Below are 17310 nucleotides of genomic sequence, written 5' to 3' on the forward strand. Positions count from 1 at the left end.
GAGGGATCCACAGGTCAATTTGAGCACACAGTCCTGTTTTTCTACTGACAATGTTTAGTATCTTTTCTTGGATTTGGGTAGTTTGAATCATTATTAGACAATAGGGGCTCGATTCAGACTTTGTGAAGATGCGCATGTTTGAGCTGTTCCTGTTCAGTGTGTGAACGGAGGACTGGGGCGTGTCTTCACCTGCACACAGGTTCATTCAAAACCTTGGTTGCTCTGTCCTTCCCATCAAGATAGTGGAAGACTGGCCACGGACTTTTTTGCATTTGCATGTCAGTTGTCATGTTAATTCAGGTTTGTTTAGGACAACTGTGCTTGAAAATTAAATTGGCAACTTGTCCATGGGTCATTCATTGGATAAAAACATTATGCTTTACAAAATGTGAAATCATTTAAGCTATTCCACATTTTTTGCCTAGAAAAATCACTGATTTCTTTACATCAAAAATATGTTTTATATCAAAAGATGACAACTACTTTCTGCTCAACTCACTGATATGACACTCTCCACTTCATTTCTCATGTTGGTGGCCAAACCAGAGCAACATGATGGGCAGAACCTGGAAACTTTGAGCATCACATACCAATCCAAACTTAATGGAATGTTGTCTTTTCCTTTTGCTAAAATTTTGTTCCTTTGTGCTTCTGTGATGCAACAGGAAGGAATTTGTCCTTAATTGTTTGTCTTCGTACATCAGTGTCTGGTCAATATATACACTACCAGTCAAAAGTCTGGACACACCTGATTGAATGTATGTTTTTCATTATCTTAAAGCCATTTTGATCTAAAGGCTTATGCTTAAATGCTTGAAATTTGTTTCTTAGACAAATATAAATAGTGAAGTTGATCCTATGTATGAATTTCTTTCCAAAGCCTTTGCCTTTCCATCAAGGCAAAGGGCAACTACTTTAAAGAATCTAAAATATAAGATAGTTTTGATTTGTTTAACACTGCATAATGTGGAAAATAGTAAAAATAAAGAAAAATGCATGTGTCCAAACTTTTGACTGGTAGTGTATGTATATTGCTTCTTCTCATTGCCATTAAGAACTGCACTAGGCAGCGGGAGAGAAAGGTCAGAATCTGAATCTGCATATCAAAATGTGAAGCGGGACACGCCTCGACATAAGATGATGATATCCGTCACCTGAAGTGCGCACACTGCAGGACACTAATCCCACGTGCAACTCCAGCGTTTGATTCACATATTTAAAAACTGAACTTAGCATCATTGCACGGCACTTAAGTGAAGTCTGAATCGGGCCGAACATGATTACTTTAACATTAATTCTAAGTCTTTATGTCAAGCTTCACTTCAAATGTCTGTTGTGTTGGGATAATCACCTGGTAACTGAAATAGAAAACATGTTATGCTACAGTTTATAAAGACAACAGGGAAACGTCTCTGAAGAACAATAAAGTTTTATTTGCAATATTCCTGTCTTGTCTGAGTCATTTAGAACCGGGCATGGCTGCATGGCTTTTAGTTTTAGTGAGCCTCTCATTCCTTTAGATTGAATTTGTGATTGATAAATATGAATGTGTGTCAATGAAGTGAGGAAAAAACTGTGGGAAGGTGAAGATGACTTATTCAATTTGGTAAAATGACAAGTAAAAAAAAATGTGTTATTCAGGCAAAAGCAGTGTATTCTTCAACTTCACATCCTCTTCAATATGTATTATCACTATTATTTGAAATTTGATGAGTGTGGACTGCCCATACTCATTTTGTCATGAATAAGCAAAACAATGTGGCCTTACGCTTAATTCATTTTAGACCATTTTTACATCCATGCAGATTACTGTGAAGATTGAAACTGAAAGGATTCTACTTGCTGTAAACATGCCAGCGAAATGAAGGAGGAGCTGGTTTCGCCCTAGCCTTTGTTTAGTGAATCAGGTCTGGATTATTAAAACACCGCAATTGTTATTGCTTGGCTCTTGAGCCAACTGTGGTTACTTCCTTGTAGAATTATATATTGAAGAATTAAGCACCTATTATTTTTCACTGGAACATTATGCCCTAGATTTCTATACTATATTAGCTGCTGTCAGTTAACAGTCAACTCTTGATGAGAAGGATTTCCATTCTATCATTATTATTATTATATGTAGCTAATAAGAAGTCTAGCAGTTGGCAGCAGGCAACAGAAAACAATATAAACAGTCATGTTGAAATGACAGTAAAGTAGCACAGGCATAAGCTGGATGGACACAGCAAACAGGGTGACAAATAACAACAAGGACACCACTAAAAGTAATTATTATTATAATTATCATAATGTATCTCTCCATGCACATTCCTGAAGATACTCTGGGAGGGAGCGATACCACTCTCGCGGTTGAGAGGAACCATCATATTAAATAGTTTTAACTTTAGGCCTTTTGTATATGCACACACATTATTGCGCAATATTAAACAAAAAGTGTTTTCTTAACTGTGCAGATGAGGAAGTGACTATAATCTGTCCTCATCCTACTTCTGTCAAGTTGATCAGGTCAGGTTTCTCACAGCGTTCCCTGTAAAATGATACCTAATCACTGACATTGGTATTCTTTACGACCAGCATGTGTCAACTGTGGATACTTCACTTTAGATGTAATTGTAGAATCATTAGCCTGACCAAGTAATGTAAATCAAAAAATGTTTTGTTCTACAATGATCTGAATTTTAATAGAAATGACTGTCTAATGAGACAATCCAAGCCTGTCTTTGTAGTCTGGTGTTAATTCTACAGTATATCACAATGTGACATCATAATGAAGATGTGGGCGTTTAGTCACTTTAGTCTCATTGAGTAACCGGCTTTAGAGATGGGCTAGGGGTTACGTTTCTCACATAAAAGCTTAAAGAATAAGTTTGGCGATTTTGGAACTATATATAATTTGTCTCTTACATACCTGTAGTACTTGGACCCGCAGACGGGGTTTATCAAAATATCTCCAAAAAAAGCCAGTCTGTGAAAACGATATGGGACTAACCGTCGTATTTCTATCCACAGAGCGGAAAGCAGCAGCACTGCACCATTTCCACTCAGTGGATCATCTTCTACCAAACTCTACTGTTTACAATCTCACCTGACCGTCCAAAACCAGATCACTCCACCAGTAACGACCTTTCACCCCACAGCGGTCTGTGCTGCGGCAGAGAAAAATAGTTCTGTTATTTCCCTGATTAGTGAAAGTGTGCGTAATAGAGGAACTGAGTCATGAAATCAGAGCTCATTTTCATTTATGATCTTTTCCATTCACTCTCAACGCCCTGTGGAGCCTAAAATATGGCTTTTTTAGAGATATTTTGACAAACCCCAGTTGGACTCATTGTTAGCAGTAAGAGGCTACGGAGCTCGCCGTTGCGGGTCCAAGTACTACAGGTATGTAAGAGACAATATACAATTATATAAAGGTCCAAAATCGCTGAGCTTATTTTGAGTGTTGATAAGGAGAGTTACCCTGCATTCACACTGACTGATGGGTCGCTGTATTCTGACTGATTTTGGGTGGTGTGAGACACTCCTATTGCATTTTGCTAAATCTCTCACACATCATTGTCAGTATGAAAGGGTAGGTCTGACCTCATTACATACCTAGATGGCTTCATTGGTATTTTGTATTTACAAAGCCATCATAGGGCAAGTCCCTGGTTATTTAAATTTCCTTTTTATTTGTTGTTCTCAGAACTTACCACTTGCCACTGTTCCTCGCCCTTTCATGGAATTTGGGAAGATGACTTTTAGTTATTATGCTTCATGGTCCTGGAATCAGCTCCAGAAAGATGCAAATCTGGATCACTTCATCCCTCTGGGTGATTTTAAAAGTCTAATGCAGTCCTTAAAAACTGAGGTTTGCAGATGTTTTACTTGAGAGTGTATAATGTGTAACTTGTTGTATTGTGGTTTTGTGTTGTATTTTACGTATATTGTAATATCTGCTTACAGTGCATGGTTAGCCAGGGCTCCCTTGAAAAAGAGATAGACATTTCAATGGGACCCACCTGGTTAAATAAGAGAAATAAAAACAAAACAAAACTGTGTAGTGGTCTGCAGCTACAAATTTTTGAACAATCAAATTGTGTATTTTTTACTGCTTTGGTGTTGCCTTTTTGAACATTACATCATTTTGTTGAGTAAGCATAGCATCATTTTTGCGATGTTTATTCCTGTAGTCTTTCAAATAAAAATTGTAGAGAACTGGGAAACCTTGAATGGCTGTAATCAACTTCTCGTCCATTTTGCTCTTGCTTGGGGAGATGTGAGACCCACCAGGAGAGGAGGGCCAGAGTCTGTTAACATCTTCATCCAATATGCCAAAAAGTCCTGTCCATCACCTCTGTCCTTTAAGGAATACCACAGTTCATTCTGGTCGGTGCACTCTTATTCTTCCCATTTTGATTATTGTAACGCTCTTTTTACCTGTTTGAATAAAACTTCTTTGGACCGTCTCCAAACTGTCCAAAATGCAGCTGCTCGGCTTTTAACTAGAAACAAGAAATCACATATTACGCCAATCTTATCCTCTCTGCACTGGCTTCCAATAAAATTCCGGATCCATTTTAAAGTACTGGTCCTAACCTTTAGAGCCTTGCATGGTCAAACACCTGAGTATATTGCTGACCTTCTCCTCCCTTACACGACCAGTCGGGCTCTTACGTCTTCCGAACAAAAATTACTGGACGTCCCTCGAACCCGTTTAAAAACCCGAGGTGACCGTGCATTTCAAGTTGTTGCACCCAATTTGTGGAATGCCCTCCCCTTATCGTTGCGATCCTTAGACTCTTGTGACATCTTTAAAAAGCAGCTGAAAACGTTTTTATTCAGACAGGCTTTTGGTTAGCCTGCGGTCATTTGTTCCATTTGATTTTATTTTGCTCTTATTGGTTTTATTTCCTTGTCTGTGTTTGGAACTTTTGTCCTTTATACTGTACTTGTATATGTGTCTGTTCCTGTTTTTGTCTGTTGTTGCTGGTATTTTAATTTGTAGGCACTTGTGATTCTGTATCTGTGAAAGGTGCTATACAAATAAACTTTACTTACTTACTTACTCAATCAAATACATGGCACTCTCTTTGCCCCAAGACGCCCACACTTCTCTTTTGCTGCTGCCTGTTTACTGTAAAAGAAGGCAAGGGCACATTCTTCTGGATGTGGTGAGGTGATTACTAAACCAACTGGCTTGGCAGCGGCCCTCCGCCTTTATTAGGAGCATCATCTTACCTGGAGTCAGACTATGATTATTATTCCATGACGACAAAATCTGTCACAAACTCAGATAGAATCAACTTCTATCTGTAGGACATTGCTGTTAACATCAGCCTTAATCAACAGTCCTTCACATCGTCTTCCTCTAGGTCATTTATACGTCAGCCCCGTTCTCTCAGTAAACTGTAGTTTACTGTCGCCCCTGCCTTCATTTTTGTGTTCATGTAGAAGCCTTTGCTCGTTCAGCTCTCACCCTGCTGCTGCCACATTAAGAGACAGATGTTCACACTCTTAGTACTTCATCAGTTTTATGTCTGTAGTCCAAAAGTGTTTGTATTCTGCACTGCATGTTAAATGCATTCATCATTGCGTGAGTATTGCAAATCATTCTTTGCCATTGTTATTGTCGTCTCTTGTTTCATTTTATCCAGTCTTACCTAATCTAATCTTCAGGTTTAACAGTGGCTCGCCACTCAGGCATTCCCATCATGCATGAATGCCATGGAGTCAGTTTGTTTTGGCTGTGAGATTTAAAAACAACCGGAAAAAAAACTCCCATCACTAACACAAATCAATCAAACTGAGTGGGAGTAGGAAATCTTGACAGCATTTACTGTAATAAAATTGATGTGTATTCTGTATTTTGCTTACAAAATACTTATTTTGTTACTAGATCACTCCTATTGCACTTTTATGCTGGCCTCTAATTTACCTGAAGTACTTGAAGGACATTAAGTATCTCTTCTACAAATTGTTTGATTATGGAGAAGCTTGATGCACAACTCACTCCAACAAGAACTGTGAAGTTGTGGTTGTTCAGTATACTCCACTTTGCATTTTTCACTGTTGTTTGCTTTTCAGTATTGTTTTGATACTGTTATGTCTTCAAAGATAGAATCCGCTAAATTTTATTTTTCTATTGTTTTACTTGTGCACAGTCTGCTCAGATACACTAAATACCAAAACTGGAAGTAACTATTTACTCACATTATTGAGTAGTTTTTGAGTATTAAAGTCAGTAATTTCACTTATAGTTAAATACATTTTTGCGGAAGTATTGTACTTCACTACTATTTTAAATCATATCCAACATAAATTGTCCAACTGTGGAGCCATTCACAGTGAACAATAACTCAGCAAAGAAGAGTAATCAGGATTTACTTTGTGCACTTTATTTTGTAATATCTAATTTTTCCAATTAAAAGAATACTGTTTGAACTCTGTCCTCTCATCCTTTTAGAATTACATGGAAAAGATCACAGCTAACAATGTTATCTTCAAATGTACATTTTAATCGAAATACTTTTTACTTTTAAATGAGATACTTTTTACTTTTACTTAAGTAGATACTTACACCTGTAATTTTACTTATACTTAAGGTAACAGTGCTTCTTGAGGAGGATGTTTTAATGCTCTTTCTACTCCTTATTACTTTAATTGCAATTCAACTTTTATTGTACTCAGCTGCAGATATTGTCATCTTCTCTCATATGAGCAATAATTTGATCCTGATGAGGTATAGTGTCTTAGAATGGCTTTCAAATCACTGGCAAACTGCACATGATTCATAACTTCAAGTATGAGTAAGTGACAATGGTGCTGATAAATTTGTTCAGTAACTTAAGGTATTAGCAGGTGACAATCATGCTGATGAACTACTATATTGTAAAAACTTTGTGATAAAAGCCCCTTGTGTTTGAGAGTATGAGTCAGAGGTGCAAAAAAATGTTGCTTTCCTGCTTTCCTGCAAATATGCATTTGGACATGTGGACCGGTAAAACCTGTCACACCACAGTCTATCGGTAAATTATCAAGATTTTTAACCCATGTCAACTCATTTCCTTGTACTAGCCTTTATAAGAAGCTCTGTTTAAGGGACAGATATAGGGAGACAGAACTCACAGGACCATGGCTTCTGTCACACTGCTGCTGCAGCTGCTGGTTCTGGTCTCCAGTGTGTCTGCATGGCGTTACCGAAATAATTATGTGTACTATGGGGGATCAGTGACCTTCACCCCAAAAGGCCAGAATTCAGATGGGACATACGAGGTAAGTTCAAGTTAAACTTTAGGCAGTGGCAGGTGAATTTTTACTAGTAAGAGCATAGATGCTGCCTCATCCTTGCACACTTAAAGGACTTTGCTTGACAATGCCATAGCTCATCTGAAGAGGAAGAAAAGAATGTGGCTTTCATCAGAGACACAATAATGCTTTTAATATTCAGATCTTTGAGTAATTTCTCATGTTTTTGTGTTGAGCCAAGGTGAAATGCCTTTATAACAACATTTTTATCTAATCTGATTGGCAGCAATCTTCATTTTTCATTCAACTGTGTTTTTACATGTTTATTTTTATATTTTGAGTTTTTTCTTAAGTTAATTCACAGATACACTGGAAGCCTAAGGCAATATTCAATCAGCACAAAATGAGCATCAAACATGGCTATCAATAACAGCAAAAATGCTGATCAATGGTTTGATTATTTCCTGTCAAGACATAAAATGCATAAATCATAATTATATAACTTTTTGCATGTGTGAATGTAACAATGTATGTGAGTGTGAACTTTAAAGGGAAAATTAATTGTGCAAGTTATTATGTTTTTACATGTGCAAAGTTATTAAATGCCTTCAAAATTACATTCTTCATTACTTCATTCTTGACAAAATGACCCTCTTTGGACATACACACGAGCAAGCTTCAGATCTAATAGGGAGTAATCTTAATAATCTGGTGGACCAGAGCACTTTATTATATTTTTAGCAGGATCAAACTCCTCACCCTGACAGTGTTACTGCCATGCTCAACTCACTGACAGAGAACCATGTGTTTTGACTCTCGTGTATAAAAAGGTGAATGTTGATGAGAACAAGCAAAATTCTGCCCTGCAAAAGACAGAGGCTTCATACTCCATTTGTAATCCCCCTGATGTCTTTGCAGGTGGAGCTTCGCAACAAGCAAACCCATTACTACTGCTACCAGAATGGCTTCACTTGTTCCAGTGGAAACTGTGGGACTCAGACCAGCAGTACCACTGCAACCATTGCCAGGAATTCCTATGGCTTCAACTGGTGCCAGTATGAGGTGGTTATGAGTAGAAAGCTTCAAAGCAACCGACCTTTTGAGATCAGGTGAGAAATTATTGGTGAGATCATTGCTGAGTTCAAAAGAAGAGAGGAAAAAGTACCTATTGCTTTCATACAGCAACAGCAGCCAATCATAAACATTTGCATTATGCATCTTAAAAAATTGTCAATAATAAAACTCAAGTACAGTAAGCATTGCATATCAACCGAAACAAGGAACATAAAGGCAACATAAATAGAAGTTACTCTAATATATAACATTAGATAAAAGCATGTCTGCATAAATGGGTTTTCAAGAGGCGATGTAAAAAATGATGCTGACTGCAAACTCCCCAGGTTGTCTATTCCATTAAATAAGAGCCTTGATACGAAAAGACTAATTACCTTTAGACTTTTGGTCCCTTCGCATCATAAAATGATGCAAAGGTCTGAATAGTCTTCTGCTGATACTCATTAAGTATTTAATAAGACTTTAGATGACAAGTCCAGTGTAGAGTGTTGTTCCTTCTGTGCACTTTGATTCAAATGCTACCTGTCCAGGAAGTCCTTACTAGTTACAGGAAGTTACTAGTTACAGTTGTTTGCTCTATCTTAAATTGAGCCTTGAATTGAACAAGGAAGTTGCTATATAATGCTTATCTTTATTTCTGTTTCTCTTCCTCCTTCTCCTTCTTATGGTTGTTGTTGTTTGTATGTTAACTGGTACATTTTGTTTGATTTGTTTCTTTCATGAGCAAATTGAAGCTTTGTTTTGAAATAGACAATCTTAGGAAAATAGACAGAGTGAGCTAGGACATTTTACAAGGATCCATTTGAATTTGAAATTCAAATCCGTCTTCATCAAGGAGAAGAATTGTAATCTGAAAGTAACAAAGCAGAGGCTTTAACAGAGACACGCGTAGATAGAGGAAGGCATAGGGAGGCAAGGCTTCCTCCAAATAAACACCCAATGGATATTAGTCCACCAAAAAGGAAACAGGTGCAAAATGCAGTAAAATGTGCCAAGGCATAATGAAATGCCAATCAGTTTATGAAAGTAGCATTGGAGAAACAAATAACCCCCAGAACAAACCACTCAGAAAGGAGCCAGCTGCAGAGACACATTTATTTAGAGTGATAATTGTGTTACATATTATTCTGGGAGTAATGGTTATGATAACTGGCCTGATCTTGTGAAATGTTACAAGATTTGGCTAATAAATACTCATTTACTGCTGATCAGAGTTTTTTCATTGACACATTTACTAGATGTGGTCCTTGGTAAGATTAATGATCATTATTAATGATCAGGATAATCATTGCTTCATTTGTTGTTGATTTAATTATAGGAACTGAGATGCACTACATTGACTTATCTACTGCACAGTAAACATACCCTTTCTTTCAAATGGATTCAATCCGTCTCTGTCCATTCCTTTCTTATCATCACGTTCACAGCCTTTCACAGCCTTGTTCACTTACTGTCAGTACAAATAACCATATCCTCAAATAGAATTCCTCTTAAATAATGTTAAAAATATCGTAACATTGTCCTTATCATACAAATGTTTCTCCAACAGATATCCCTCCTACACTAATTATTACTATGGCCAGGGATACTGGATAGCAAACTCCAGAAGCTCCCGGGCTGGTTGGAGAATGACGGCACATGTGGACCTGGGAACCCGATCTGATACTCGTGAATCCAACAAATCTCCCATCACAGCCATGTCACCTGTTCTTCGGTAATGACCAATGTCATTTCCTGTTTTGGGTTGCTGCATTGCAGTGTTATCTAAAATACATAGTTTGAGATGTAACAAATAAAGGAATGATTAAGTTTAGTTGCCACACACAGACAGGGTGCTTTGTCCTGTGACTCATGTTATGCCCTCCTGGAATGTGTTTTTTTAGCCCTTGTCCCCACAATGTCTGTGCAGAGTCCCGCTGGTCATAAACTTCTACTTTAACTCCTGTCTGTGCCAGCAAAAATGCTGATTCAGTTGATTCCCACTTCACAGAATCACCCGTAACTGTCCGCGGGCAATCAATATGACAGTTTTCGACCCTGATGGTGATCGGGTCAGATGCAGGTATGCAGCATCCAGTGCAGCTGAGTGCGGTCTGTGCTACCAACCTGAGGGTTTCTCTCTAGATCAGGTAAGATCTTGGAATTTGAGTTACCCAAATTCTTCACTTTGAAAATAAGTAAATGTAAGTATAATTTTGTTAGTTCGCACAACTTACTCAAATCCAGATTCAGATTTGTTTATAATGTCCTTTTCACAGATGGGTTTGCAAAGAGCCTTGTATAGATTTTGTTCCCATTGCCATTCATGTCTGGTCATATTAAATATGAGAAAGTGATGAATAGACAGTTACAATTTTCCCTAACTCCAATTCACACATCTGTTAATCTGTTCAAAATGATGTAGATTGTTTGCTGGAGAAATTAAGTATTGATAATGTTCTCACTTCTAAGCTACTTTAAGTTTATAAGTGTATTGTGGCAGAAGTTTTATAATCTGCAACACTTTCGTATAAATACATTTCTGTTTTGTTGCTCTCTGTTGATCCCTGATATAACACAATAGTGATTCAAGCATATCTGATGATGTTTCATTACTGATGAAGCATATCATCAGTAATTTTGCCCCAAATTTTCAGTCAGTTCAAGTTGTATGAAAAGTCAACAAAAAGAAATGAATGATGAAGATGCCAATATGGCACAACATATCAGCTATTGCAACCTTTGTAAAGTGTGTGTCAAAAATAATCTTCCTGTTTTTTGTCAGAATTCCTGCTCCCTATCATATTCCCCCAGTAGTCAAACTGGAATCCATGCATTTGAGCTAGTAGTGGAGGACTTCCCCAGAAAACACATCACTGTCTCCTACTCTGATGGATCCTACACCTCAAAGAATCCCCTTTCAGTAGGAAGGAATAAACGTGCCATCACTATCACACCGTCATTTTCATCAAGCACCACTACAGCCGCAACAACAACCACAGCTGCACCAACGACAACCACAGTCGCATCAACGACCACAGCCCCACCAACAACGACCACATTCCCACCAACAACGACCACATTCGCACCAACAACGACCACATTCGCACCAACAACGACCACATTCCCACCAACGACCACATTCGCACCAACAACGACCACAGGCCCACCAACAAGGACCACATTCCCACCAACAACGACCACAGCCCCACCAACAACGACCACATTCCCACCAACAACGACCACAGCCTCACCAACAACGACCACAGCCCCACCAACAACAACCACATTCCCACCAACAACGACCACAGCCCCACCAACAACGACCACATTCCCACCAACAACGACCACAGCCCCACCAACAACGACCACAGCCCCACCAACAACGACCACAGCCTCACCAACAACGACCACAGCCCCACCAACAACGACCACATTCCCACCAACAACGACCACAGCCTCACCAACGACTACAACCGAACCAACAACAACCCTGCCTCCATCTACCACTATGCCCTACCGTTCATCAATTGCGCCTTTAAGCAAGCTTCCTCTGCAGTTCTCTGTTCATGGTTCGACAACAATTTTCTTTTATTGATATTTACCACACTGATTTACATTTTAGCATTTATTTTGATACATTTCTAACTCAGTGTCTCTTTCTTCTCATTTGACTTTCAGTTGACTCACACTATGCCCCTTCATGTCTCGATGGTGATTATTTCCCCATTTTCCTGTCTCCGACTCCAAGTAATGGAGTAAATCTTCCTGCCTTTGTCAACAACACACTCGAAATCAAAGTCAGATCCACAGCACAACATGCCACGTAAGGAAATTTCATATTAAAATCACATATATAATTTTGCAGTCAAGTGTTTATTGTGTTTGTAAGGGATAATGTACGCTGAGCCTACACTTTGCATCAGGGTCTTGAGTCACCGTGTCGGGACTTATTTTGTAATAATGACCGGCTTACTGAACATTATCCCACTTATTTCACGGCTACTTACCAAAGTTAATCATTTGTCACAAAATACTGATTTTAAATTATTTTATTACAAGCTAAAGAAATGTACAAGCCTCCACCAAAAAAGTAGTTCTGCAGGATCTTGCAGTAAGCAAGGAGTAATATATTTTTGGTACAAGAACTTTAAGTTAATTTGATTCAAAATTAACAAAATCGACCAGACTTCTTGAGTGCACAGTGATACAATGAGATGTGAAACAGCAGTTTGTTATTCTGAAATAACAGAATGTGCTCCTTGGCCAATCAGAATTGAGTATTCAACAAAGCTATGTAAAAATTTTATTTTTGCATATAAGATATATATCACGTATCATTTCCCAGTGTTTCATTACAAATGTACATTATAACCAATAATTTGTGAATAATACGTTAATAATGCGGTTTGGCTACTGAATATTGTTCTTTTGGGCAAGTTTATGAAAACATTGTTCCCCTTGTAGGATCTATGACCTAATTATCACTGGACCAAAGGGCATTTCAAAGCAGAAGACCTCCACAGAAGAATATACCATAAAATGGACACCAACGGATGATGAAGTGAATGACCATTTTCCCATCTGCTTTGTTTCTGAGGCAAGAGATAGGTGAGCTTTAAATAAACCATCCACTTCATTCTAAACCTCATAAACCAGATGGACTAGGTGATAAATTAGAAAACCAATATGTAAAAATGTTCAATACAACATGGAGTGGAGATTCGTATCTGACTTCCACTTCCATCACATTTTCATGTGAACAGCTCCTTGGTGAATAATTTATATAATTTGAACTCTGCCCACCTAAACCCAGATGGAATCATTTTTTGAAGTATTGAAATGTGAGACTGTTGATTTCCACATAGCTGACATTATAGACTACATACAGGGCAGCTAAACTGAATAATTTACCAGCTTTAATGTTCTATTCCAGACACTACAGAATCTATCATTCAGAGCTGCGTTGTGTCACTGCTGATGTTGGACACCATGGTTAGTATACTTCAAACTTAAGTTAAATCTAATTTTTCATGTTGAACACAAATCTTGTACTCTTGAACAGATTGCACTGTTTGTATTATGTGATTTGTTTGATATTATGGGGCTCAGTGTCAAATGTCAAATGTCAAATGCTCAAAAGTATTGTTTTGACTATTGGATATTGTTCTTATAGATCACAAGTCACAAGTCTGTAACCCAAAGTGTCTTGAAGGCTGAGAACTAGTGCCTCGTGTAGTCGTACAGGAGGTGTGCTTTCACTGACTCTGCAATATTTTTACAATTACTCCTGATGAGCAAATGCTGATTACATCAGGGGAATTCCCAACTTTTCTCCTATACCGAGAGACCTTCTGTCAGTGGATTAATTCCCTGTCAACAGGGAGCCTGGGTTACTTATGCACCTTCCTGTTCCCTTTCAGTTAGTACACTAATGCAGTGGTTAGTGTTATGAACGTACCATCACACATTGATAACGTCAGTGACATTAGTGGGTAAATCTGTAGTCATTTTAGTTTGTTGACAGATTCCAATGTTCTGGCTTGACCTGAGTCAACAGGTTTTTTCTGTAACGGGAGCTCCCACAACTCCCCATGCAAGAATCAATTATCTTTGGAAACCAGCAAGGAGTCACTAAGATTATGGTCAGTGCCTCTGGATGCATTCTTTCCAACGCAGCCTGAACCAGCTCCAAGGGCACAAGATTATAACATTATAACCTAAGATCAGGTGAAAATGCATCCACTCCCAGCAGCGCATCCTCATCGCACATTGATGTTTTCTATGGATGTTACCAGTTCTAGGTTGGCCCAATCTGAATCTTCTCCAAATTTGTGAGAAAAAACCCCCCAAAACACCCAAAAGACCTAGTGTCCATTTTCCTGCTAGAGTCCCCTTAAGAAGAGATCTGCGCCCAATTTCATCACCCCTGCATGGCCCTCAATGAGAAGAACTGGTCATTATATAATGTAAGCAGTTTGCCTGACAGGGATAGGAGTGCAGAATGTACTTTCTCTTAAGGAGAACAAAATAGTGTCTGTAAATCCCAAATTGTATTTCCAGTGCTGGAAGTATACTCTTTTCCCAAAACGGAGATTGCCATTCCTTTCCTTTAGCTGAAGTAAGCAAACTGTTGACATGTGGGACCTGCAGAGTCTGTCCCACAATCAGCAAGATGGCAAGATACACTTTGTGCAAGCAATTTCTTTGTCTTAATCAATCAAATTTCAAGTCATCACCATTATGTTGTGCGTCACACTTGAGTCCAAGACACATGCCTAAAGTCTTCACCTCTGTTCACACATCATTACCATGGAACACAAATAAGTGTTATGTACTGTGTCTCTTACTATTCAGAGACCATTGTACACTGCAATGAAACCACGATGACAGTGGAAGTGGAGAAGTCCTATCTCATCAGACGCAACGAGGACAACTTACACCTGAAAGACTTCAACGATCCTGCCTGCAACCTGACAACACACTCCAACAGCACCCACCTGGTCGCCATCATGTCGCTGAACACCTGTGGGACCACACTGGAGGTACAGCACACTAAGCCAAAATGTGTCAAAAATATCAACATAATAATGATAGGGTTGAACACACCAGTATTTCTCTGATAACCATGAGAGTTTTTATGGTGTGTTCCTAACATCAACGTCTATTTTATTCTCTTTCACTTTTAGGAAGATGAAGACAACCTTGTCTTCAAGAATGAGATCACATCTGCTGACCCAACTGAAATTATTTCCAGGCAACATGATGTTGAGATCGCCTTTTCATGTGTCTATCCCAAACGGGCCAACCTGACGCTGGGATTCAGACACAAAAACCCATATGCCTTTACAGAGAGAGGCTTTGGTGCTTTCAGCTTTCAGTTTGAATTCTTTGAGAGCAAGAGGTTCAGGAAACAGAAGGAGGCCAGCACTTACCCAGTGGAGGTGTACCTGAAACAGATGATCTTCATGGAGATTGAGTCAACTACCTCCATCCCCAACACAGAGCTGTTTGTGGAGTCCTGCAAGGCAACTCCCTATGACAACCCAAACTCTCGCATTACCTACACTATCATTGAAAATGGGTAGGTGTACGCAGTGATGAAGCAATTCTTCACTTCTGCATGTGCTACAATATTAACATATATCATGTTCAACATGGTTTTGAGGAATACTATTTCTAAACCATTATTACTGCATTATTACAGGTGTGTGAGGGACACCACAGTGCAAATTTACCCCGGCTCCAAGTCTCAATTCAGATTTGGAATGGAGGCTTTTGAATTCATTGGTGCTCATGAGGAGGTAAAGTGAAACATACCAACATTTTGTATACAGAGCAAGGTGTAAATGTACTTTTGGTTTAGTTGAAGGACCGCACCGACTTAATTGTCACCTTACCCATTATGTGATGAGAAGACAGGCAACAAAATCATCTCTGTGAGTCCAGTAGATAGTTCTGTCGCATGCTAACGCTTTAGCATACCATATGCTAAGTAATCATACGGTACTAGCATTATCCTAAAAGTGAGAAAATGAGAACTTGTTGCAGCTTTAAGGCTGGATGGTTAGTTAATTTTAATGATGAGTCTAAACCTGCCAGGCTTAGGGAATTGGTAAAATAGACAAAAAAGAAAGCACTCTTTGGAACTACTTTCAATGCCAGAAAATCTCTTTTCCTTTGAGACTGAGTGTAATTTTTGTTGTTTACACAGGGAGTGAAGTTAGCTAGAAAGCTAAGTGTGTTGTGCTGTTGATCGTAATGGACTTCAGTACTTAGTTTTTAATCTACAGGCCATAGAATAAAAACAAATGGGCTGCCTGCTGGCTCAGTGGTCTAAGGCGCGTACCATGTAAGTGCGATTTTCTGTGTTCGAATCCGGCCCAGGACCTTTGTCGCATTTCATCCATCTCCCTCTCTCTCCCAATCTTTCCTGTCTCTCTATACTTTCACCTGTCGAATAAAGGTGAAAATGCAAGAAACAAATCTATAAAAGAATAAAAACCACTACCAACTTTGGATCGCTAAAATGTCTATCTTCATACTTTAGATAATGCTAATTGCCTACGATTATTTAACATACTGTATGCTAAAGCGTTGACCAATGGGCCAAACTCAATCGGTGTAGTCACTTTTCTTTAAAGTGATGGGCCATCACAGCATGTCCCCAGCTGTGCCCAGGTAATCTGAGGAGGGAGTGACTTCAGCCCACTGTGTCCGTAGGTCTACATCACCTGCTCAGTCATCCTGTGTGAGACTGGGGTTCCTGGGACCAGGTGCACTCAGGGATGCATCAGGTCCAACTCAGGGAACCAGCGCCGCAAAAGGGAAGCTATCGCCGAGACTGCCAGGCACTCCATTTCCCAGGGACCTATGCGCCTGTTTAAGACCTCTGACAGCCAAGGTAAATATATTTATACACACACACACACCTGATTGTGCCAGTGTAATTCATGGAAAATTCTTACCACAGCGGCACAAGCCTCTCTCACTGTCTCTAAGTTATATGCCGACCATGCCGCTAGAAACCTTTCAGTGTTTGTCTTCTTGGGAACTAGAACTAAGTCTCTAACGTATTTCCCTTTGTTTTATTTCTTTTTGATTTGTTTTGTTTGTTTTTTTGTTTCTATTTAATGTTTAGCCTCTGGTCCAAGCCTGAATCTGAGCATGAACCTAATGTTCATTGTCGGCTGCCTCCTGGTGTGTGGAGTGGTGGTCTACCGGTCCAGGAGGTCCAAAGCTAAATACCAACCCCTGCCAACCTCTGACTCAGACTGAGGACCGGAAAGCCATTTTTACCCAGTCAGATCATTCAGGTGGGAGGGACCATAGGTTGATTTGAGTACACAGTTATATTTTTATATTATCTCTTCAAGGGCAGACATGGTGATTATTAAGCCTCGTGTCATGTGAGAATGACAGGTGATCAAGGGTGGAAGTAACTAATTACATTTACTCTGTATACTTTACTGTAATTGAGCAGCTTTTTTGTGTACTTGTACTTCTTTGAGTATTTTGTGTATAGTAGTA

At 39.0% G+C, this 17310-nt stretch overlaps 1 protein-coding gene across 1 annotated transcript; it reads left to right on the forward strand.

The window, feature by feature from the left end:
- Positions 1–7097: 7097 nt before the first annotated feature.
- Positions 7098–17310, forward strand: LOC139923273 (uncharacterized). The gene is made up of 13 exons (XM_071914008.2): positions 7098–7254; positions 8146–8336; positions 9851–10015; positions 10292–10430; positions 11066–11852; positions 11962–12106; positions 12748–12891; positions 13217–13275; positions 14638–14825; positions 14970–15364; positions 15488–15584; positions 16504–16684; positions 16922–17310. Exons 1-13 carry the CDS (start codon positions 7114–7116, stop codon positions 17056–17058), a joined length of 2769 nt encoding a protein of 922 aa, XP_071770109.2. The 5' UTR covers positions 7098–7113; the 3' UTR covers positions 17059–17310.

The sequence above is a fragment of the Centroberyx gerrardi genome, chromosome 1, assembly GCF_048128805.1.
Source record: "Centroberyx gerrardi isolate f3 chromosome 1, fCenGer3.hap1.cur.20231027, whole genome shotgun sequence".
Classification (NCBI taxonomy): Eukaryota; Metazoa; Chordata; class Actinopteri; order Beryciformes; family Berycidae; genus Centroberyx; species Centroberyx gerrardi.